The 25,932-nt window shown below is 30.5% G+C and overlaps 2 protein-coding genes and 1 long non-coding RNA gene across 3 annotated transcripts in view; all 3 read right to left on the bottom strand.

The window, feature by feature from the left end:
• Nucleotides 1-25,932, bottom strand: part of LOC132759689 (uncharacterized) — a 121,791-nt gene that overhangs the window by 44,519 nt on the left and 51,340 nt on the right. The gene's annotated exons all lie outside the window — the stretch shown is intronic.
• LOC132759690 (uncharacterized) lies at nucleotides 2,521-4,088 on the bottom strand. The gene is made up of 3 exons (XM_060751505.1): nucleotides 4,018-4,088; nucleotides 3,475-3,774; nucleotides 2,521-2,985 (listed from the first exon to the last, which is right to left on the bottom strand). Exons 1-3 carry the CDS (start codon nucleotides 4,067-4,069, stop codon nucleotides 2,798-2,800), a joined length of 540 nt encoding a protein of 179 aa, XP_060607488.1. The 5' UTR covers nucleotides 4,070-4,088; the 3' UTR covers nucleotides 2,521-2,797.
• On the bottom strand, nucleotides 4,091-5,340 carry LOC132759691 (uncharacterized). Its single transcript, XR_009629758.1, has 3 exons — nucleotides 5,246-5,340; nucleotides 4,466-4,603; nucleotides 4,091-4,199 (listed from the first exon to the last, which is right to left on the bottom strand). It is a non-coding gene; the product is annotated as an uncharacterized LOC132759691 (long non-coding RNA).

Below are 25,932 nucleotides of genomic sequence, written 5' to 3'. Positions count from 1 at the left end.
TTTAAGATTTCAAGTCCCAGATAACATCTCACGTTCAAACTGCATACGAAAGTTTCTGTTGTTAAAATGTCACAGTATTCGGCAAATCAATATTCCACTAAAAACCACCATAAAACCGATTGCCTTCAATCAAAATAGAATCAACTTCTTACAGACAAATTCCGAGAAATAAGGGTCGGTTTAAATATTCACAGTAACAAATGTCGGACAACAATCAGGGCCGTAAAAAAGAAAGGATCTATATACCGGAAAGAACGAATGACCATTTCATTAAGACTAAAACTACTTCTATAAATACATTTTCGGACTTTTACAATGTTATGGTCATCTAGCTATTTATAGCTTTCGAATTCATGTACAATTTGTTCCCGTGCTCATTTATTAATAAGACATTCTGCGAATCACCGAAGGGGAAACAATATATGACTTTACATGATAGAAATCGGAAGGAGTTCTTGAATCCGAATTTATTTATACCTGTAAATCGAAGGGATTAATTGATAAAAATCGGACCCATGGACAAAAAATAGTAAATACAAATAGCAATGAATATTATATTTATCAAGTATATTAGTATACCATCAAGAATAGTAACATTTTCTTTTAGATAATAATATTCTGTACAAATTTATAACATTTATAATGGTTAGTGATTAACACCATGTTAAAATTTCTCTAAACAAAAATGTGACTTTAAATGTATTACTTTCCAGCGGTCAACTCGAAAAATCGCCGCCATGATAAACATTAATTGTACCTCACACTATCGACAGACCTTTTAGCACCCTTATTTAATATTATATATTTTTCTTTACAAAATAATTACGTATATTTTACATATTAAAGAAGAAAAAACAAATAAGCTTTAATTCAAACCTCGTTTAGTTTGCATAGTGGTCGTGAACATAACAAAGTTACATAATGCAACTTGAAATGACAAGTATGTCATTAAATATTAAAAACATATTTACAAAAATCGTATCAATAATTCTTACCACAAGGAAATTATTTCGTAAAATGCATGTCATGTCCGAAAAACAATCATTGAACAATTTGTCTTATCGTCGATTTAAATTCCTCACCTCAAAGGCGTTTGCTATATTGTAAACATAAAAAAATAGTTATGGCAATAAAAATAAATTCTATCACAGGGAAATTATTTAGTACACTGCATGCCATGTCCGAAAGATACAATAATTGAACGGTTGTCATATCGTTGTTTTTATTTCTTGCCGATTTACAATAATTCTTTACCTACAAAATGTAATATCAAAATCCCACAAGTTGCAATTGGTAGATATGACGTGCCCTTAAATATTTGATGAGAATGTCAACTTTGTTTCAACAATACTTTTTACGCTTCTGTTGTATGGTTATTATATTGCCTATGTATGTTCACGACCACTATGACACCAAAACGCGTAACGGTTTAAATTTAATATAAATAATATATGAAGTGTGGTACCATACATAAGCAGGAAACCTCTGCAGATAAGTCTATCATATGTACATGTCAGGGTATATAGGTCTATCAATTCCTTTCGAAACATTGGTTCAAACCTTCATTCAAGTACTAATAATTGCTATTTCTTTTAGAATTTATATGGCCTGAGATAATCACTAACGTAACCTTTGAACTTTAAACTGAAAGTCCTGCTTTGCAAAGTAAGTATTTCAAATTGATGTATTTTCGCGATTAAGGTATAAACAGTTTATGTCGTATTTATATAAATGTAGGTATTGTAACAAAGATTATTTTACTTTTTGAAACTATGATTGTGTATGTAGCAAGTACATTTTTAAGAAACACAACCAAAAGCAAATTTGCAGATCTGTACTTTATTTCAAACTAGGTATAAAAAGACGGTAGAATTATTAGTTTTAAGAAAATACAGGACACCGAATCAATGATATGGCAAATATATAAAAATGTGAATCAAAACCTAAATCATTATATTCCGTTTGCTTATCAAAAATGTTGTTCTATCATTTTATCATATTAAGCAATAAAATAACCATGCTGTCTTGATTAATAACACCGATGTAAAAAGTTTCATAATAATTACATTAAAATTGACTTTTTTATATAGCTCTGCTAATAATTACATTTTACCACTGCCTATTAATGGTCACATATTTCGTGTACATGCATCACAGTTTAGTGAGAGAGATTTTGACTTACACAAGTGTGTAAAAAACTAGAAAAAAAAATGTTTCAAAAGTTTGTGCTGTATCAAAAAGACAATTGGAGATATCGTTTTTTCCCAAAAACCCAAAGATTGTATAAAAAATTTTTACTGAAAATTAAAGTTAAAAAGTAGATTTTTTTTGAAAAAAACCCAAAAATATCAGATATAATATTTAAAAATTTGAAAGGAAATTTAAACCCATACATGTAAATATTTTTACGTCCCCCCTATTAAAATATTGATTGCGTTAATTAAAAAAACAAAAATCTATCAATAAATAAAAATCCTTTTCATACAATAAAATCAAAACTTATAAACATTTCATTCTTAGTAATGCAACTTATCAACACGTGTTAATGCATAAATCAATGTATAAGGCCCTTAAAATTTCATTAATGGAGTTGACATCAGAAATTCATATTTTATAAAGTAAATAAAATTATACTATCTCATTTTTAAGGATATTTTAGAACTAAATTTGGGTCTAAAATAAATGCTAACCACTAAAAGTAAAAAATAATTTCTTTATTCTGTGTGGATTTTTAACATACATTATAATATAAAGTTTTCTTTCTTGTTGTTGTTATATTGTATTCTATCGTGAGTAATCAGTAAAGGGGACAGCATACTTCTTGCATGACTTCTTTCTTTTCCTGTGTTCTTTTAATCTTCTTCCATGGTTGTGCGTTTTTTGTTTGTTCCTTGTCCATTCTTCGTTTAGGTGTACTTCTTTCGGGTTTTGTAGATTGACCTGGTTTATGTTTGGTACTTCTTTTCCTGGCTTCATACAACTCTCCTTTGATATATGAAGTAAACACAAATTTTACATTTTATTATTGGGAATACTTCATATATTTAATTACTTATATCACAACATTAGGAGATAAGCATCATTGGGAAATAAATATATCAACAAAAGTCCTGGCCCACATTAACTTAAACATGCTTCATTTCTATAGAAGCAGATAATATAATAAGATAAAATTGATGTTTTCCTCCTTACTGATATGCTCAAAATGGAACACGCATTATTTATCCTTTGCAAATCTAAAACTCTTAAATTGACTCTACCATCTTTCAATCCGGACGACACAAATGAATTTTTTTCTGGAAAATTTTCATTTATTTATTGACTGAATAGTGAACAGTAAAGAAAGTAATCAGACAACACAGATGTAACGGCTGAGTTAAGTCTGCACCGATTTATTTTTACCAACAGTCTAAAGATAATTTTAAGATAGAAAAATATATCTTTTAGCTATCTAAATAATAGATACTCACGCACCTTTGACTTGAAGCTCAAACTCATTTTTATCGGAGATAACTAAGTCGACGTTTAGTAGCAAAAATGAGCTAATGATGCGTTGACTTTGTTTTTCTAATTGTTTTGCCAGGAAATTAGCATACAAAGTTGGAATCATGAGTGTTAAGATAGTGCTGTTTGTTGCTTGTATGCCACTGATGATCACTTCCTGTATAGGACAAAGCAGTAGCCTGGATACTTCACTCCGAAACCTTTCCAGCTGGCCAGTCTCTGAAATCCCTTTACCTTTTATATGAAACTGAACTAGAGTAAATCTGTCATCTAAAATATAAAATTTGATCAGAAAGATAAGATCGGTGTATTAATCCATGATGATAACAAACATAACAGAAAATAAATGAAGTGATGTTTTATATAAAGACTGTTTTGGAAGCCACTTTACAAAAAATAGTGTGCTTTTTAGAAGTTCATTCAGAATCATTCCTTAATAAAATTTATTCTTATTCGTTGAGAACACGCAAACAAATGGGCATATTCAATATATTATATTATATATAATTATACTGATTATTGTCGTCTTCTGGACAAAATGCAGAACTGTATCCTCCTCAAACATTTGTGCATATTTTAGCAATTTTTCAGAACACGAACAATTTGCTGGATATACAGTATGTTGTATTTATTTATGAATCCCATGTCTCTCAGAGAGACAAACATTTCTCTTGGAGTCCGTACATGTTGCACATCTGAAATAAGAACAAAATTAACTTAAAATGCTGTTGCTGCAAATGAACATTTTCTAATTATTTTGTACTGATTGTTTTTATTGGCCTTTATCATGTTAATTGGAGTTTTTTAGCTTACAAATTAAATTAAGTAAATGTTCAAAAATGGTAATATGACGAAGTTATTCAATGATAAATAACATAACTAGTCTAACTATCCTTAGCATGTATTTGGTTGGTCTGAAGGCCGTGTGACCATAACATCTTCATTTAATTTGACAACTTACCTTCAAAGCGTTGTTTGAGATTGTCCAGTTCCTGTTCTGATATTGCTTGAGAGAGGTCGGCGGTAAGATTATCGAATACATAACTTCCTGAAGGTGGCTGGAACCCATATGGCAATGTGTTAGAACCTGATGCCATAGCTAAATGTTATGTAACAGAAAACATTGACGAAAATATGCCAAAATGTATTATTCTTAAGATAGATTGACATGAATAGACTAAATAAAAGAAGTATAAAATGATGTGAAATAAATGGTTTAGAGTACATAATAAGTAAAGTTTCGTTCGTGTGTTTGCCGGAAAATTCTGAAGATGATATAACTAGATATGCGTATTTTAAAATGTTAACCATAAATTCAATTAAATGATTAGTCACTATCAGTCATAATTAGTCATTGATACATTCATTTTAATCCTGTTTGTTTTATAAAAACATAATTAACTTTTAATTAAGTCCATTCACTGTTTTATTTGGTTGCTAAACAACTTCCCTGCATATCAAAATAATAAATAAGCAAATTCAAACATTATGTAAAACACTTATTAAATGCCAGGTATTAAGATTTTAATATTGCTTAGAAATACAGACTTAATTTCCCCTTAAGCGAATATAAATAAACAAATAAAGAAATTTTTGTTTGTAACTGTACGTATTAAATCATGCATAAAATAAATTGAATAAAAATAAAACAACTTTCATTTAATAAACCAATATCAAATACTTTTCAAAAACATTTTTATCAAGTATTAAAAAAAACTATGTAATAATCTGAAGGTTTTACCTCCGGTCGAAGCTGTGTCGTTATGTTTTCTTACCTACTCCCAAAACATTATATACGTTCACATTTTATGGCCTAATTACAATGTAGGATAAAAAAATGTCAAGTCATTTATCTATCTACAATATATATATATATATATATATATATATATATATATATATATATATATATATATATATATATATATATATATATATATTGTATATATATATAAATTGATTGCTGATTTCATTTCTTAAAAGAAAATGAATCATACAATTTGCGGTCCTTAATAATTTTCAAACTGAAATATTATTTGGTTGTGTAGCAGAATTCTGCACACATAGATTTAAAACGAAATATTTGCCAAGAGGCTTGACCAATAGAACCATAATACAAATAGCATTTAAGTTCATCAAAAGATGAATGTATCAACTGGAAAATGGTTAACTTTGCATTTTCTTAAGAGAATAAATGATTTTTACAAGATAAAACATTCTTGAATAAACAGTGCGCAGGCTGGTATATATTAATAGAGAAGGAAGCAAGCGTAACGAATATATTCTCGTGACCACGTGCCGTTTTAATATGCTCAATGCAGTGACAGACATGATAGTTTTATGATGAAAACATAACCATCAAAGACATCGCACTAGCACGTGGAAAGCATGGCACACGCAATGTTTTTATAACTTGTCAAGGAATATCAATTAGACTGTATACTTTTATTCATGCAATTTCATTTCGTGCATTCACATCTGCAGAGCCCTCAAACTAATATAAATCCCTGGTTCTGCGGGCTTGGGATTTATGTGCGCCCTCGTTGCTTCTGCAGATGTTCATGCTAGATAAAAGTTTGAAGGTACATTAACCTTATACTGTTAGGAACATAGTTATTATTTCAAAAGAATGCGCTTATTAATACCTTTTAACACTTTTATGTAAAAATAAACATATTATACTATATAAATAAACTTGTTTGTTTCAGTAAGGTAGTTTAAATATCATTTAAGAGAAATTTGTACGCGTTTTGTGTATTGTATCCGAATTGAAACATTGCAAAGTTAAAACTGGTGTTAAATCAAAGAAGCTGGACGGGTTCTAAAACTGCGAAGATGTTATTAGGAACACAAGTGACTATTTATATCTGTACCTTTCGACCTTTACATTATAGCATTTTATAAATTAATAAGACATCGCTCGAATGTTTGTAGACCTGTACAATAAATGTTTTGTAAAAACGAAAAATAATAAATTTGTGTGTGTACAGCAATATACATATGGTTTTACGTGTTCAAAGAGTGTGAGTACTCTAAAATAAAATAAACTTTTCAGAAAATTGACGATACTGAATAAATGAATTTTAAAAGTGGATCAAATGTTTGTAAGCCATTTTAATATATTTTTTTTCTTAAAAGAAGATAATCTGCAAAAATATAATTTATATACCACTAGCTAAGGCACAGAGGCTACAACACAATTTAACACTTACAAATTTCACTTAAATCATTTTTTAATTGTTTTTCAAGTCAGATTCAACTAAAATTATTTATTCGTATGTTAAAACGAACGTCTTAATAAGGAAGCTACGTTTAACCCTATTGAAGAGTATATCTAATATTTCACAGTCATTTTGATTAATTGTCAAGTGTTGAACAAATATTCTCTACTTAAATTTGCATTTTATCATGATTTAGGTATGCACGTAACTAACATGCAGGCGATACAATCTATATTCACTGCTTACTAGATACTAATACTTGTCTAAAAAAAGATTATTCAAAATAATAACGTCATGTTTCGTTTTGAGTAGATAGTGTTAACGCTTTGTATATCAAATCAAAGACGGTCGATAGCCCGCACTTTGTCTATAGCCCGCAGATTTTACTGCCAACCTCTTTACAGGAGGTTTACTGAACCCCATTTCATTGGCTGCATTTTCACTGAACATATTCATCCTAGTGGTATTTGTCACAGTTACAAAATACAACAACTATTTCATTTATTTCTATTAAAATTACAAGATAAATATTTGTATTTCTGAGTGAAATTGTTATTAATAATCTGCGTTGTTAAGACGTGTATCTTATACTCTGCATAAATATAAACGTTTCGTAATAACACAGATATTTCAAAAGCGCACGCAGGTGAACTTTACTAAAGAAAATACCACACGCAAGTTAGGTAAGAAGTACGTTATTATAATTCAGAAAATAAAGAAACTCCCACACACTTAGTAAAGGTAATGACGAACTGTACATCGTTTGTAAATAATAATAAAAATAAAAACACAAACAAACTAGAAACAATGTACTTTGAAATCTTTGAACAACTGTTAAAGAAATATATCATTCTTGGACCTTAAGGATTTATTTATATATGAGATAAAAACCAAACCAACACATTCATGACGTTGGGCACACATACAACATAAATTGATATTTTGAAAAGACAATTTACAATAAATCATTTTTTTAAAGATAAAGATGCAACGGTTTTCTATTATCCGTCATGAACTCGAGTCTGCATTCTTCATGTATTTTTATTTTATCTTCATTGCCTCCGAGGATCTCATATTTTCCAAATTCTTTATGTTAGTTTTAATCTGATTATTTTTTCTCCTTTTAACTATGCATATTGTAACATCAAACTGTGCGTCAATGGATTGATGATAATCATAAATGATAGTCACTACTCTGAAACCTTATGTCTAGTCCTTAGGAATCATTGATTCACGTTAGTGTTTAAGCTATCTAGGGGATTCAGCACGTAAGTTTTACAGATTGAATACCACTAGAGCTGGTGCTAGATGAGTGAAAGATGTTGCATAGTACATTATCTCGCAGGAATAGACTCAATCAAACAGAGTCTGCAATGTTTATGTAATATTGTCGAGGGATCAGCGCTTTTCCAGATTTCTATATTTTATATTAATTTGAAAGAACAATGAAAGGTTAGTTGTTATAAAATTTGTTTTTGATACACGGCATACCGAATCATATAGAAGTATCTAAAATGTGTTTTTTCTGACATTAAGTTATTTGATTTTCTGTTTAGATCCTGTTTTGTGTTTTATTCATTATCTGTACAAGTTATGTAGATTTTGTTTAACTGTCGGTTTCATCTTTATCACTTATGTCTGAAATATATGTTTCTTTTGTATCCTGCATTACACAGTGTGTGTTTGATGTAATAATAGAAATATAAATAGTGAGATTTATGACACTACAGTTATACTGCTATTGTTGAAATCTTATCTTTAATATCGGCTATTTAGTGGGCCTATTAATCAATCATTTATTTGTTTTCTTTTATTTTGATTTCCTTGTCGGTTACTATTCTTTCTTATGTATCATTTTAGTGATTAGCCTCGCGCCCTGTCTGCGGCCCTCCTGGCTCCGTGCCACTGGTTCTTGTTGCTTGGTCGTGTGGGTGTGTTGCGTTCATTGAACGCCGCCTTTCCTTGTTGATATTGTTTATCATATTTTACATATGAAACACAACTTCTAATGGAAATAATGTAACGTTGTTCGTTATGAGACGGGAATGATGCAAAGTATGTGTGAAATCCAATATGTCTGTAACCCCCTCAATAAAACCTCTGTAGCCAGAAGATAGGCTTACGACTGATCTGTTTCAATATAATGTCACATGATTGGTCACAAAATTATGTAGCTAAAACTATCACAGGCTCGTCTTGATATGGCTATCCATAGACGGAAGTAATAATGAATGCGACTGGCAATGCTCACTAACGCAGTGAAAGCGGAATTTACCCTTATATATATACAATGTCAATTCCGAATTCCGGAACTTTTAAAATCCGGATACTTCTGAAATCCGAAAAATTGTCATGGTCCAAAACTTTCTTATTATGTTTTCTGTTATTCATACCTCTTAATTGCGAAACTTCTAAATTCAGAATTCCGAATAATTTCCTGGTAAAATTTAGGTTATACACGTATCAGGTAAAATTTACTGCCCAAAACCGGAATTGAAAATGGTGTGAAAGATAAGCTGTATTATATGTGAGATTATATAACCTGCAAAATATCAGTATCTACCAATTATTTTGGACTATTTATTTTGACACCTATTACAATTACAACCTGTGAAGCCCTTAATTAAAAATAACAGAGATGCACTTTGTGAAGAAAAGAAAAAGATTACAGGCTAAAAGCTGGTACAACAGAAGCATGCTTACGGATAAATTGTAATTATTAGCATTATGTTATTGAATCAAAGTCAACAAAGTCAATAATAGGTAATAAAATTTGATAAACTCTTTAAGAATCCTCAAATTCTGCTATTTTTCAGCTTACTGTGTTCTTCATTATGTCTTACGTTTCAATTAATTTAGGTGTTCGCCTTGGTTGTATATATAGAGCCATCCATAAATACTTTAAACCTCTTGTAAAATTGCATAATGCACTATTAAAAAAAATAGGTTATCTAATTATAATCATATACACATTAAGCATGAATGAAATACTGGCATATTCTAAATAAGCATATAACGAAGTTACAAAAGAATATTTGCGCAAGATTATAGTTATTCATTTCAAGAACTTGCATGTTGTCAGGGGTACTTTGTTCTTAATGGTGTACTGAACATGTTTGAAGTGGCTGAAGTCTGATAACTGAAGCAATCATCATAAACACTCCATTACATGCCCCTGCATTCATTGAGTGACAACATTGATCCTCTGACACAGTGCACCACCATGCTGGTTCTATTACTTGTTAATCTGTTCTAACAAATGTGCTTACGGAATAGTATTGACCCTCAAATTATCAGTGAACACCATGCCATGCAGTCTTCCAGATACATTTTGCAGTATACTAGTTGCTCTGTACAACACTACATCAACACGTTGTTATGTATATAGGCTTTATTATTAATGCTTTTGGTATCTTTTTCCTGAACATGTCAGTAGGCAGAGCACAGGATTGATATAATCGAGGTCGTGGGCTCAATACCTACTCTTGCTTCAATTATTTTGTTTATTTGATGTTTATATAATTTTTCATGTTCATTTATCTTCATTCAAGAAAGGTCTTTTCATGTTCATTCTGGACTATTCTTTCTCTAAGTAGTTTACTATTCTAGATTTTTCATTGATAATATATATATATGTTGAATGTTTGAACTTAGAGGTGTGTGTGCTTATTCTGGGTGGGAAGTGTTTTGGACACATTGTCATATTCTGCTGTGGACATTGGACACTGGTTAAATTTAAGCGTAGAAAATTAAATTTCGAAGTGTGAGTTAAACTTTAATTTAATATTTTTTGTATTAGTGTAAATAACTGTTTTTCTTTCATTAAAAATTCACACTGTCACAAATTACCAACATGAAATTCGACTGTGTGCACCACATTAACTGACAAAAGCTTTATGCGACCTATTACAACATTAATCGGACAATTAGATTGAAATAGCACAGTATGTTAAACAAAAGATGGTATTTTATTTAACGCATGTTACAAAGCCTGTTCTTTTTATCTAACCTCAGCACAAAGTGCTTATAGGTGATCTTATGTGATTCATTGTTCGCCTTTCATTGTTGTATATTGATATTTTGATCGTATTTTACATTAACATAAACATTGTCGGTACTGTTTAATGTTTTAAAATGCTGATATAAATCGGCCGATTTTTAACTTTACCGCTTTCTTGCTAGTTTTAATATATCGATCTTTATTTTATTCCAAAACGTACGTGGTTCTAATTTGCTTATTTTATTTTGCTGTATACTTTCCTGATAGTTATACGACTTCTTTTGTTCTCGTTTCATTTGATCGTTTTTGTTCTTTAAAGATATATAATTTTCACGTAATATCTGATTATCATTACGTTTTATAAAAACAATTCTTGCTCTTTTATACTCTGTCCGTGCTTCATAGCACTTTTGGTTTAACCATACCACGAACTTTTTTAACTGGATTACTTTAGGTTTACGAATTTTCCCGAATATCCTTTAATAAATCAATGAACTCATTTGATATAACATTTATATCTTCATTTTGATCAATTTTGACTTCAATCTTGTTTATATCGTTTCGCTTCGATTTGAGTCTCTCTTTGAAAAGTGGTATTTTAGTTTTGTCTTTTCTGATTATATTTTCAGTCAAGTTCATATGTCCCTACTCTTGTTTTGACATGGCAAGCTGAAATGCATACCATTGTGAACAGGAAACTTATTTGGTAAATCCATATCAAAATCCGAAATATATTCCATATCACAAGCATTTAACAGTAGATAATCAACCATCGAGCTACCCCTTGCTGTATGAAAGGTAAAATCACCGATACCTAGGTCATAATGCAAACGACAATAGCTTATAATGAAAGACGTACTTTGACAAAATTCAATCGAATCTCCATCAATTTTAAAAAGGAATTATCCACAGATCCCCAATTAAAAAGACCTTTTAGCTATATTGGTTGATTTTTTAACACAAAATTAATGTTACCATTTTGTTATAAAAAATCAGAATATTAATATAAATAAATCATTATTTGTTCCGTCAGCGGAGCATTTAAAGATCCTGTATTTTGTGATCAATGTGGTAAACCACACTAAGTGACATTATATATATATGTACATAATTATGCAAATAAAGCAATTTTCAAACATCGAAGAATATGTAAAATATGTACTGTAAATATTTGTGCATATCATATGTAATTATTAAATGTTACCAAATGTTTTTGCAATTCTTAAAAAAATAAGCAAGATATAGACCGGACAAACCTGAATGGACACAGGATCCATAATCCCCGCAATATACGCTAAGTCGAGGTCATTGAAAGCGGGCTACACAAACAAATGATAGAAATGATGCTTATTATTTTGTTCTGTTTGCAGTTCATTAATTTGACTTAATACAAGAAATTAGAATTTTTAACAACCTTGCAAAGTTTGATCAAAATATATATCTGAAGGTAACATAATAATACAAAAATTCATTTAAGATTGTTCCGCCAACGGTTTAGAAAATTAATTCTATCTAATGCAAAATTAGATATTATCATAAATGTTTCTGATCTGCTCTGGGTACATTTACTTATTACAAAATACATAAATCACAATTCCTAACAACCTTGCAACATTTTATCAACAAGAGCCACTGCCGGGTGGGGACAACGCTCAAATTTTTAATATTTCTAAAAGCAAAGAAATAAACAGTTTAAACAAAACTTATAAAAAAGGAAATTAAAGAAATAAAAAATTAGATTTTCCTTTTTCAATTTTAATAAGTCTGTCTGGTCACACTTGTGATTTTTATCCAAGTATAAATACTTTCCATAAATAAATAAGTTATGAAAATAAAATTCGCCTTGAAAGATTATATTCACGAAATATGTTAAGTATCGGTTATAAGGGAATGTTTTATATTGCACAGATCCATGTTTACCGTCATTTCATCTTTGGCAAATATCACAATGGTAACACATCAACCTCATTAGCAGGATATCGCAGAGTCGGCTTAATGGTAAATGTAAGCTCTTTGTTTGACGAACAACATTGAAATGAGAGTACTGGTCGGACCAGGGACAGTTGAATTTAATTAATATGATATTATATGATATCAATATTTCTGTGATGTGTTTTGAAGTACCGTTTCAAAACTTGGACGCAATGTTGGGATACGATAAGACTAGCCGCCTATGCACCCGAACGATTGTAAACTAAATATGATAAGAAGCGTAAAAACTTTCGCACTTTACTTTTCTTGTATATGAACATAGTTTGGGTCAGTGTTTTCCAATTATAAAAGTGCATTTAGTGACTTAATTGCCATATGAAAATGACGCATTTTTGAAAATTCATAGAAAAAAAAAGACGCAGCTGTGATAAATTTTAGATTTTAGACTGCTGTGAAATTTCATACATGTGAAAGATGCCGATGTGAAAGGACGTAGATTCAAGAAACGGTGCAACTGAAATAAATATCATTAATAGAAAATATAACGATTCAGTACATCAAATCAGATTCAAATCAGACAGAAAAACGTTTAGCTTACTAACGTCTTTTTCAAATAAAACGTGACAAAGAAAAAAGCTTAATTGTTCACATATCCAACTAAAACAATTTTCTTATCTATTTGTTCATATTTTCTTGCAGTGCACACACTTGCATTAAAATGCTTAGATAGTCAATGTTCTTATCTGATTAAAGTACATAAATACATTATTGTTAAATACTTTCTTTGGTATATATTTGTGTTGATGTATTAATGACGTACATTGTTTGGATAGACAATACAATTGAAAGCAAAATTTAAAATATGTATGGCTATTCCTGATTACCTTGTCTAAGGCAGTTTGTTATTTAGAATCAGATTTCCCAAACATTTAAAGATTTTTGTGTAGTGCACTTTTATTAATTGCTGAATGAAAAGAGTACATAAATCTAACCTAAGTTGATATCTCATATTTTCAGGACATGGTGGAATAAGTGATGAAATATTAAAAGAAATGAAGTCGGTTCGAAATCTGTTCAATATCATGAGAACAAGAAAATTGTTGAGTCGGGAAGATCTCAGATTCCTACCACGCATCTGCCCTCACAGGCAAGTTGTATTTTATACGACGAACATAATAAACTACGAGGCAAAACTATTTATTGGTCATTTTATTTAATTTTGCAAGATTTGTTTTCATGTTTAATGATTCGACCAGAAAAACATAGCATGTTTATCGTAATAGCTGAAAACATACATAAGGCGTTTTCATGCATTTTCTGTTTAAACTTGTTTTGCAAATCTTACCATTACTAAGGTCAATTATAAATTGTATTTTATTTTCAGAAAATGGATTCAGGTACGTTAAATTTCACGTTGAAGGACGCAATTTTCGACAAAGTTACGTGCAAGACGTCCGTAATAAAGTTGCAAATTTCTTGTTCATTCCGGCACAATTTGTGATCATCGCTGGTGTTGAACCATCATCCAGTCTTCTGATAACATTCATGATTCCTGAAAGATATGTTACCATTTTAGAAAGTCCGCTTGAAGATCATTTTTGCACGTCTGAAATAATAGAGCTCGGAATAGATTACGTTGAAATAGACAAAGTCTACAATGTCGAAGGTGCATATCATAGACAAGACTTAATTACTTCGAATTTTAAAAACATTAAGCTGTAAGATTACTATCGAAATATAATTTTCTCTTATGATATTGAAATTTAAAGTAATCAATTTGTAATAAATCGATAACTTGATTTGAGAGTTATAATCCCTACATAGTATTTATCTCGTCATATCAAACGTTTAAATACCTTACATGTTCAGTTGAACTTACATTCTTGTATAACTTGAAAATAAACAATAAGTTTGTGTTCATTAAAGTAACTCGGGTTTCATTTTCATAGTTAATTATATAATTAACTTACCTTACACACTTTAATTTTTTTCAGAAGAAATAGAAGCTGAAATTACAGATTATGACCAACAGAAGAAATTTGCTAACCTATATCAACAGCTTGAAACAATGTCAAAACAATTAGAGGACAGTAAGGCAGAACGTCTTCGACTTTGTGGCCAGCTTTCAGATAACAAAACAAAATTAACGGAACTTGAAGAGAAAAAATAAAAAAGGACGAACTTGTTATCATGACACTTAAGTCATCAGATTTGGAGAAGCTAGAGAACAAAGAGGAAGGTGGATCATCTAACCAGAAATCATTGCAAGAGTTCGAGTGCGCCATGAAGAATGTCAGCCAGCATGATAAAGTTGATATACATACATTGCTTTTCGCAAACACTATGGTTGTCGCGAATCGTCTGACTGAAAGATTCAGTATACGACAACGCCAGTTTGAATTAGCCCTTAGCGAGTTACAGTCCCAATTATTACTACTCAAATTTGAATTAGAAAAACTTTGGTTTTTCGCGGAAAACGATATAAATGAGATGGACAGGGTGCTTTTTGAAAGTTTTAAGAAGCTAATGCATTCGATCGTAATGAAGGCATGCACTTTCTATTATTTCAATTATTTTCTTTTACAACAAAATTAGTATTATTTAAAAGAATAATTTAAAAAATACTACGTAACATAAATTATACAGATAAGCAAATTATAGATATATGCGGTGTAAATATTTAACTTATAATTGTGATCAAACGGGTGTAAACGTTATGAATACTGTCGTTGTATCTGATATATTATTTAAACTTTTTATCACAGCGTTTTCTAGCAAGCAAATTATATGAATTTGAGGTTCTTTTACGTTGTCTGAAAATAAACGAATCTCTTTCTTCCATATGATAATACAAACAAGACTGTTATCTTATATAGCTCATATCTTAAATACTAAGTTTCACAAAGAACCATAAAAATATCAATGGGGTTGATTCTAATATTTTGTCAATTGTTCCTTAATGCACGCATTTAACATAGGTAATGACATGTTCTGTGTTCGCTTTCCTTCGTCAGTTTCCACATTTCATGTAGAACTAAACGAAAAGACTCTTCAGATTTTGACCCCGCGAAAGAGAAACTCTAGTTAAGAAGTACACATGGGACTCGGATGACGAGCATAAACGTACCATCGACACGGACATAACTTCACTTCTTGCTTGTATTTTACTTCTGGAGATTAACAAAACCCAGAAATAAGTTGACGTTGGTAAGTTTATTGTTTATCATTGCGATATTTTTATGCGTGTTTGTTCCATTCAGTTAACCTGTTTTTATAATATTACAATGTTTTCTAAATATATTGAAGGTATAAAGGTCTTTGTACTGTTTGTATACTGCATAGACATATATGACTGACACTACAATCTTTTTAAATGATAAACACAAACGTCAGTGGACAGGTGGTTTAGGTCGTTGACTTCCAAATACTTGCACTTACCGCCGTTGGTAAGAATCCCACCAGGAACTTTGCATTTTTTGACTAATGGTAGCTATCCAGGTAACATACGGGACATAGATAAGTTCTACTTAGAAGCCTGCTCATTCTTAAAATAGTACCGGAGGGGCATCTGAGGTCCTCTTTCTATCAGTAAAAAGACATGACTAATTACAGTGTTGGTTGGACGTAAAGCACAATAAAAAATAAGGATTTGTGAAATCTTTATTTTATACTATTCCTTCACAAATCTGTTATAAGTATAGCTTTAAACGAATTTGACATTATTTTCCACTAAATTATTTCAGCTACTGTGCTACGTTCTAGTATCGAACAAAAATACAGCTATCGTTTTGCATCTTTGTAACGTACATGTATAATGTTACTACATTTTACTATTTGTAATTATTACTCTTCATGCATGTATATTTATTTCACAACGCTTAATGGATATTGGACGCAATGATCTTGCAAAGAAATTTCAAGATCTCATGAGAGGCAAGCCAGAAACTGACGTGAATCCAAAATCGAGGCAAAAAACTTCACAGAAACGACGGTCAGGGTCATTGACAAGAACGTCAGAGAGAGATTTCAACAGAGATCAACCACCAGCATACACAGCTTCTTAACAAGGTCGCTGAACAAGTCCAGGAAATACACGATGCTATTCAAATGAACCAAAAAGCATTTTCACAAGGTCACGGATACACAAATGGCTTAGGGTTATCATATGACCCTCCACCGTATTCAGCTTACCCCTTTTTCCAATAAAAAAACAACAAAAGAAATAGATAATATATTTTATTAATTTGACTATGAAACACTATAGTCTGTTTTCAAATTAAGAAAAAAAAATGGTTTTATACATGTTTATTTGTAAGTAATTATTGATTATGAGAAAATACTGTTTTGGCTACAATAATGTTATAGTTTTCTTAGAAATCTTTACACTTTACATCATGATGATAAAAAGCTGTTTATTGTATTGATTACTTTAATTTATTTTTATATCAGTCGCAATATATTGATCATGATTCAAGAAGTAGTTAAAGGGAGACATTAAGACCGCACAATAACTGATTTTATAACAAAGGCGAAAACTTACTGAACTGCAATATTGCACTTAACTGAATATGCTACATATTATGACACAGACCAGATCCAAAATATTTCAAACAGATCAGGTCATTTTACTTAACATTTTACAGAAATAAGATTTAGCTGTTCATTTGATGGATCCTGTTACGATTGAAAATAATAATAAAAAGGATATTATTTTTAACATGGCTTACAGTCCATTTTAATGCCACAACAAGTTCAAGTTTTTCAATTTGTAGAAATGTTTTGTAAGTTCATTGTATAATATTTAGAAAACTTATTTTATTTGACAACATGACAGTATGTTTTTAAATTACGTGATCGTTGTGCCTTATTTTTATTTATACATTCCTACTTTCAAAGTTGTGCCATAAATTTACATGCTTTAATACCTATGCAATTGTTTTCATAAACCATGACTTTACCGTTGAATGATTGTCGTATGAATGTGTTTATTTCTTTTATCTTTCTTTCGTTGTTCTGTCACAATTGTACATACTATTGAGCGTTATTATAACAGGAACCTGTTATCAGATTTTATTTTTGGATCATTGTTTGACATATAAACGCATTGAATTAAGTAGGAGCATTTGAATTCATTTTCATCTTAAAAGAGTATTTAATTACTTACAGATTGCTAATTTACAATAATTCTTACAAAAATTATACAAGTTACAAGTGGTAGACATGGCGTTTTCTTAAATATTTAATGAGAATGTAAACTTTGTTCCGACAATACTTTTCACGCTTTTGTTGTATAGTTATTACATTGCCTATGTATGTTCACGACCAATATGACACCATTAAGCGTAACGGTTTAAGTTTTATACAAATAATATATGAAGTGTTGTACCATACGTAAGCAAGAAACATCTGTAGATGAGTCTATCATATGTACATGGCACTGTTTACATATCTATCAATTCCTTTGGAAACATTGGTTCAAACCTTCATTTAAGTACTAATACCTGCTATTTCTTTTGGAGATAATCACTAACGCAACTTTTGACTCGAAGTCTTGCTTTGCAAAGTAAGCATTTCAAATTGATGTATTTTCGCGATACATGTTGTTTACAAAATCGACAGTGTTAAATTGCAGAGTAGCATAAAAGGATTGATAAAGTTTCAAATGAGCATACCTGTGTCATATGTAGATAAAATATCATGTACAAAAACTAATTGGAATACTATCGAAATGGAAAATCTTACTGCATGCAAAATGTGTTGAAATCGTTTTGTTGTAGACATACTGTCGATATTCGAAAAACTGAAGCAAAGTTAAGCTACATGTACTTAACACTTCTCACTTTGCCATTCAATGGTTCGTGATAAGAAATGTCAAATAAATTTTCCCTTTCTTAATAACTGGAATTAAGATCATTATTACTTATTATTAATAACATTAAGCTGATATATTCAAATACAAAAGTCATCATTTGGAATTCATTTTATTATTGTTATGTATTTTTAAAGTAGAAATATTATGAATATTAAGCGACACATTATAAGTAATACTGCTCTTAAAATAATAAATTCACAACATAGCAACCAGGAACAGTTCTTTATGTATGCATCAAGTTATGACAGGTATTTCAAATATTACAGTTAAACAATTGAAAATACTTACTATTAATAAATTTCATGTTTGAGTAATAAGGGCTTCTAAAGCAATTATAATAACAATCCTACTGAAGATTGAGGTATCAATATTTATATCGTATTAATGTAAAAAGTGAGTATTTCAAACAAAGATTATTTCACTGTTAGAAAGTAGATTATGTATGTAGCAAGTACATGTTCAAGCAACACAACCAAAATTATATTTGCAGATTTGTGCTTTATTTCGAACCAGGTACTAAAAGTTAGTCAACTTATTCGTTTAATAAAAATACAGGACACAAAGTCAATGATATGGGAAATATTTAAAAATGTAAATCAAGATTAAAATCATTATATGCAGTTTGCTTATCAAAAATGTTGTTCTATCATTTTATCATGTTGAGACATTGAATAATCATGCTGTCTTGATTAATAACAACAATGTAAAACGTTTCACAATAATAGCATTATTTTAAAATTGACTATTTTTATGTAGCTCTGCTAATAATTAAATTTACCACTGTCTAATTATGCTCACATATTTCGTGTACATGCATCATAGTTTGATGTGAGAGATTATGACTAACAAAAATGTGTTACTAGAAAAGAAAAGAAAATTGTTTCAAATAGTTTGTAAAGTATACAGCAAGTTTACAATTGGAGTATGACCGTTTTTGTTCCTAAACCGAAAGCATAGTTATGAAATGTTTTACTGAAATTAATGCTAAAATTTAGGTTTTAACACTAGAAAAATATCCAAAATATATGCAGATATAAAACAACTTACAACCATATGAAATGGTATTAACTGTCCAGCATATTTTTTTACGAAACTTTCTATTGCCTAAAATATAACATAAACAAACACCTTTTCAAATTAAAATGATTTTTTGATACAGTTACCTCAACACCCTATAATACTATCTATTCAAGGATATGTTAGAACTAAAAGCGAACTTAAATGCTAACCACTACAAATCAAAAATGTATTTCTTTATTCTCTGTAGATTATTAATACAAATTTTAATAGAAATGTTTTCTTTCTTATTGTTGTTTTATTTTATTCAGTCGAGTTTCCAACATCTTTAAAGAAGGAGAAGGTAGTTGACGTATGCCTCCTTGGGCTCTCTTTCCTTTTTTTTTGCTGTATATTTTTATTCAGTCGATTTTCCAACATCTTTAAAGAAGGAGAAGGTAGTTGACGTATGCCTCCTTGGGCTCTCTTTCCTTTTGTTTGCTGTATATTTTTATTCAGTCGATTTTCCAACATCTTTAAAGAAGGAGAAGGTAGTTGACGTATGCCTCCTTGGGCTCTCTTTCCTTTTGTTTGCTGTATATTTTTATTCAGGCGAGTTTCCAACATCTTTAAAGAAGGAGAAGGTAGTTGACGTATGCCTCCTTGGGCTCTCTTTCCTTTTGTTTGCTGTATATTTTTATTCAGGCGAGTTTCCAACATCTTTAAAGAAGGAGAAGGTAGTTGACGTATGCCTCCTTGGGCTCTCTTTCCTTTTGTTTGCTGTATATTTTTATTCAGGCGAGTTTCCAACATCTTTAAAGAAGGAGAAGGTAGTTGACGTATGCCTCCTTGGGCTTTCTTTCCTTTTGTTTGCTGTATATTTTTATTCAGTCGATTTTCCAACATCTTTAAAGAAGGAGAAGGTAGTTGACGTATGCCTCCTTGGGCTCTCTTTCCTTTTGTTTGATGTATATTTTTAATTTTCTTCCGTGTGTGTGCGTTTTTTGTTGGTTCCTCGTCCATTCCTCGTTTAGGTGTTCTGCTTTCGTATCTTGTAGATTGACCTGGTTGATGTTTGGTACTTCTGGCTTTATACAACTCTCCTTTGATATACGAAGTAAACATGAATTTTACATTTAATTATTGGGAAAATGTGTCTATCTATAATTTATATAACAACATTTGGAGAAAGCACCATTAGTAAGTAAATATATACAATGGTCCTGGCGCACATAAACTAAACATCTCCTAAAGTATAAAAGCTATGAATTTGAAATTTCATAGGATGGTAGATCTCATTAAGAAGAAGTGCAGTGTTCAAGAACCGGTACTATGCATTCTTCATTTTTTAGTTATAACCCTTTAATAAATTTCATACTTTATTTTGTCCAGGCCATTTCTTATAAATTATAAAAGCTATAGACTTGAAACTTCATAGGAAGATAGATCTTATTGATTAGAAGTTTAGTGCACAGCAAATGCTGCTCTGCACTTCTTATTTTTTGAGTTGTTGCCCTTTGTTAACTCTCATATTTCATTTTTTGTCCTGGCCATTTCTCCTAAACTATATTGTTCACAAGGCGACATATGCAACTCGCGGAGTTCTAGTATCATATTAAGCAATTGAATGATATGAGCACGCATTATTTATTAAAAAAATCGGCTTTTCCATCTTTCAATTTGGACAAAACAAATTAATCTTTTAATGGAAAATTGTCATTTATTTATTGACTGAATAGTGAGCACCGCAGGGAGTACAGATGTAACAGCTGACTTTGGTCTACGCTGTTCGCATGCTTCCTTCAATTTTGTTGCCAACAGTCTAAAGATTATCTTAAGATAGGAAAATATATCTATAATCTATTAAATAGATAGATACTTACGCACCTTTGACCTGAAGCTCATACTCATTGTTATTGGAGATAACTGAGTCGACGCTTAGTAACATAAATGAGCTAATGATGCGTTGACTTTGTTTTTCTAACTGTTTTGCGAGGAAATCAGCATACAATGTTGGAATCATGAGTGTTAAGATAGTGCTGTTTGTCGCTTGTATGCCACTGATGAACACTTCATGGATAGGACAAAGCAGTAGTCTAGATACTTCTCTCCGAAACTCTTCCAGTTGGCAAGTCTCTGAAATCCCTTTACCTTTAATGTGAAACTGAACTAGAGTAAATCCGTCAGCTGAAATATAAAAGTTCATCAGTTAGGTTAGATCGTTGAAGTAATTCCTGTTTATATAACTCTACATTACTGAAAACGAACATGACAGAAATTAAATGATATAATGTTTTATAAAAAGACTGTATTGCAGACCACTTTATAAAAATTAAGTGTGCTTTTTTAGAAGTTCTATATCATCTCCTTTAATAAAATTAATTCTTTATTCGTTGACAGCACGAACAAAAATGCCTATATTCAATAACTCATATTATATATACATGTAATTATACTTGTTATTGTCGTCTTCTGGACAAAATGCAAAACTGTTTCCTCCTCAAACATTTGTACATATTTTAGCAATTTTTCCACAAGATCTACTCTGTCAAGAACACGAACAATTTGCTGGATATACAGTATGTTGTAGTTGCCTATCAATCCCTTTCCTCTCAGAGAGTCAAACATCTCTCTTGGAGTCCGTACATGTTGCACATCTGATATAAGAACAAAAAGTTACTAATGCTGATGCTGCAAATAATAATTTTAAAAAATATTTCGTATTGATTGTTTTTATGCAACTTAAACATTTTAATAGAAGCACTTTAATTTTAACTTACAAAAGAAATTGCAAATCGCAGTTTCATGTATAATACCTCTGTTAATAAGAAATAATTTAAATTCGAAACAAACATCATTTCATACCAATAATAACGGCAAAGTAAATGTTCTTTAATGGTGATATGACTAGGTTATTCAAAGATAAATAACATAACTGGTCTAACTGTTCTAAGCATGCATTAGGTTGGTCTGAAAGGCGTGTGACCATAACATCTTCATTAAATTTGACAACTTACATTTAAAGTGTTGTTTGAGATATTCCAGTTCCTTTTCGGATATATCTTGAGAGAGGTCGGCGATAAGATTATCGAATGAATTCATAACTTTCTGAAGGTGGCTTGAACCCTTATGGCAATGTGTAAGAACCTGATGCCATAGCTAAATGTTATGCAAAAGAAAACATTGACGGAAATACAACAAAATGTATATTCTAAAGACAGACAGAAATGAATAGACTAAAAAGAAGAAATATAAACTGATTTGAAATGAACATAATAAGTAAAGTAACGTTAGTATTTTTGCTTGAGAATGATCATGATGTTATTAAACGAGTGGTCATATTAGTCATAAAAAGCGATTGATACATTAATCTTAGTCTGTTTATTCATGATAGAAAAATGCAATTAATAAATTTATTAATAAAATGTATTTTATTATACCCATACACTGTATTATTTGGTAACTTAACAATTTCCGTTTTCATTGTGAAACAGGATTTTCCCCAAGTGTTTTTTAAAACACTTTGGTTATTTTATAGACCGTCTTCAGTGTAAAATACCAGGTTGTAAGGTTTTTATATTGCGAGGAAATACCCATTAAGTGAATATAAAAAAACGCTTTGTTTGTTTGTATTTAATCATGCGTAGAAATAAATTAAATAAAAGTAGAACAACTTTAATCGAATGAACAAATGTAAAATATTTGTCATGAACATCTTTTTTTGTATTAAAAAAGATACTATGTAATAATATAAGGGTCTTACCTCTTGTCAAAACTGTGAAAATATGTCCCCATAAGTACTCTCAAAACATTATATACGTTGATAGCCTGATAACAATGTAGAATATAAAATGTTTAGTCATTTATCTACTCGTACATTATATCTAAATTGATTGCTGATTTCATTTTTAAAACAACCTACATGTACATCATACAATTTGCAGTCCTTAATAATTTTCATCAAACTAAAATATTAATTAATGTTGTAGTAGAAATTTATACCCAGATAGATATGAATCAGAAAAAGTTTGCAGGAGGCTTGACCAATAAAACCCAAATACAAGAAGCGTTGTATTAAGAGATGAATGTGTTTACTGGAAAATGGTTTTCTTATTAATAAGAGAAAGAAAGGTTTTTACAAGATCATACACTTTTGAATAAACACTGCGCACGCAGGTTTACATTAACGGAGTAGAACACATGCGTAACGAGTAGAGACTTTCGTGACCACGTGCCGTTGTTGCAAGTTTTAAATATGTTTGACAAAGGTAGTTTCATGATGGAAAAACATAACCATCGAATGACATTGCACTAGAACGTTGAAAGCATGGCACAGGCAATATTTTAATTGCTACACTTAAGATGTATATTTTTTATTCAAGTAAAGCGCAAATGCGAATTTTGTCGTGTATTCACATCTGCAGAAGCCCTCGATCTTTTAAAAATCCCTGATTCTGCGGGCTTGGTCTTTAAATGGAACCTAGTTGCTTCTGCAGACGTTTATGCTTGAAAAAAGTTGCCTTAACCCTATATTGTTAGGAGTCCACAAGAATGCGCTTATTCATAACAGTTTAATGATATTTTTCTTGTCATAAATATATCATATAAAAATGATTATAATTAAGATAATAATCTGTTCATAGGACTGGCGTTCAAGTTATCTTGATATCTTGATCTTTATTATCTTAATATATATTCGATGAATAGAACTGTTAATGATAAATGTATTAGCTTTAGATTTCGACCTAAATTTGATTCATATATACTTGCTGATGTCATTTTATAAATTTGTTATCATTATAGGTCATTTCAGTGTAACAAAAGTAGAACTGACGAATTTGACAATTATTGATATGCACATTCCATTTTTATTTTCATAAAAATTCAGAACTAGCATGGTCCTCATAATTGATTTGAATATCTTCGATGTTTATTCTAGCTTAAATGTTGTAAACTATCTGTTTAAAAAATAATCCCGAGTCGGCGACAGTAACATGACGTGATGAGAAAAGTTACCTTACCCTTAGAGTATAGTCGTCAGTAAATATTACTTTCTCAGGTCCAAAAGACAATGTGAAGATCTCATCATAAGTCAACAGTTGTATAAGGTTACACAGGGAAAACTTTTACAAGATAATTTGGATTCATAACTTTTCATTTCTTCTTGTAATAACTGTTTCGGAGTTCGTGCAAACGTCACTGAGTGATTTCTGATGATCTTCCGCAAGAATAAAAAGTTATTTACAAAATTGTAATGTTTGTTCTTTTCAAAGAAAGAATGATGTGAAAAATCAAAGTAAATAGAGTCAGTATGTCATTCAGTTTCGCCCATTATTGCTCGTCATGCGGACACGCATTTTATTACTTTGGCCTTTTTTAATAGAATGACATGTAATGTTTCATTCTTATAAAATGTAAATCAAAACCTTATCATTTCCACTTAAAATCAGTGGCTTATGATTGGACTGGAATACAGGCTTAATTAAATACATTTTGCAATTCAAAACTTATTTAAAATGAATTATTAAATTATACTTTAGTACCCTCTTTTTGTAGAATAATGTGTATGATATAGTATGTTTACAAGTAAAGAACTAGCTGTTTTATACGGTATTACCAAAAGCAAGGAAGAAACGAAAAATTATATCATAAATAACTCCTATTCTTGCCGCAATTTCAAAATAATTCTTGTTCTGTTCTGTAAATTTGTGATAATGAATTTTTTATAATACCGCAATAAATGCGTGCCCCGCAATTACAATCGGTATTTCACTTCAGTATTGTTATGTTTCTGTAGTATTTCGGAACATTTATGAATACCGCTGAAGCTGGTGCTAGGGGAGTGAAATATGTTGCATATTTTATTATGTCGCATGAGTAGACCCAATCAAGCCGGTCATTTGAAACTATTTTAAAACGTGATTATTTTGACAGTTAGTAATTCGGCTCTCTGTTTTGTGTTTAATTCATCATCTGCACATGTCAATGTTGTTTTACTTTCTGTGTCATGTTTCGCTCTAAAGAACGAAATCCGTGTTTTGCATTAAACGTTGTATTTGATGTAATAATAAGAATAAATAGTGGGATTTATACGAAAGACCGGTAGTGCCATTTCGACTTCACGAATTCCCGATTTCATCTTCATGAATTCACATATTTAACTTCGTGAATTCACGTTTTCAATATACGGAATTCATGAATTCACGATTTCAGCTTCATGAATTCACGATTTCAGCTTCATGAATTCACGATTTCAACTTCATGAATTCACGATTTCAACTTCACGAATTCACGATTTCAACTTCACGAATTCACGATTTCAACTCCACGAATTCAGTTTCGTGAATTCACGATTTCAACTTCATGAATTCACAATTTTAACTTCATGAATTCACAATTTCAACTTC

The sequence above is a fragment of the Ruditapes philippinarum genome, unplaced genomic scaffold, assembly GCF_026571515.1.
Source record: "Ruditapes philippinarum isolate M1 unplaced genomic scaffold, ASM2657151v2 ctg9876_1_1_1_1, whole genome shotgun sequence".
Classification (NCBI taxonomy): domain Eukaryota; kingdom Metazoa; phylum Mollusca; class Bivalvia; order Venerida; family Veneridae; genus Ruditapes; species Ruditapes philippinarum.
This window is presented reverse-complemented; position numbering and strand designations above follow the sequence as displayed.

Coding starts and splice junctions, on each gene's coding strand:
- LOC132759690 (XM_060751505.1), bottom strand. CDS start 4,069: ATGTTTGAGGAGGATACAGTTCTGCATTTTGTCCAGAAGACGACAATA. Junction 3,775..4,017: donor CCAGAAGACGACAATAATCA/GTATAATTATAT, acceptor TTTATATTTTAG/ATGACAGATTTACTCTAGTT. Junction 2,986..3,474: donor GTTTGAGCTTCAAGTCAAAG/GTGCGTGAGTAT, acceptor CATATATCAAAG/GAGAGTTGTATGAAGCCAGG.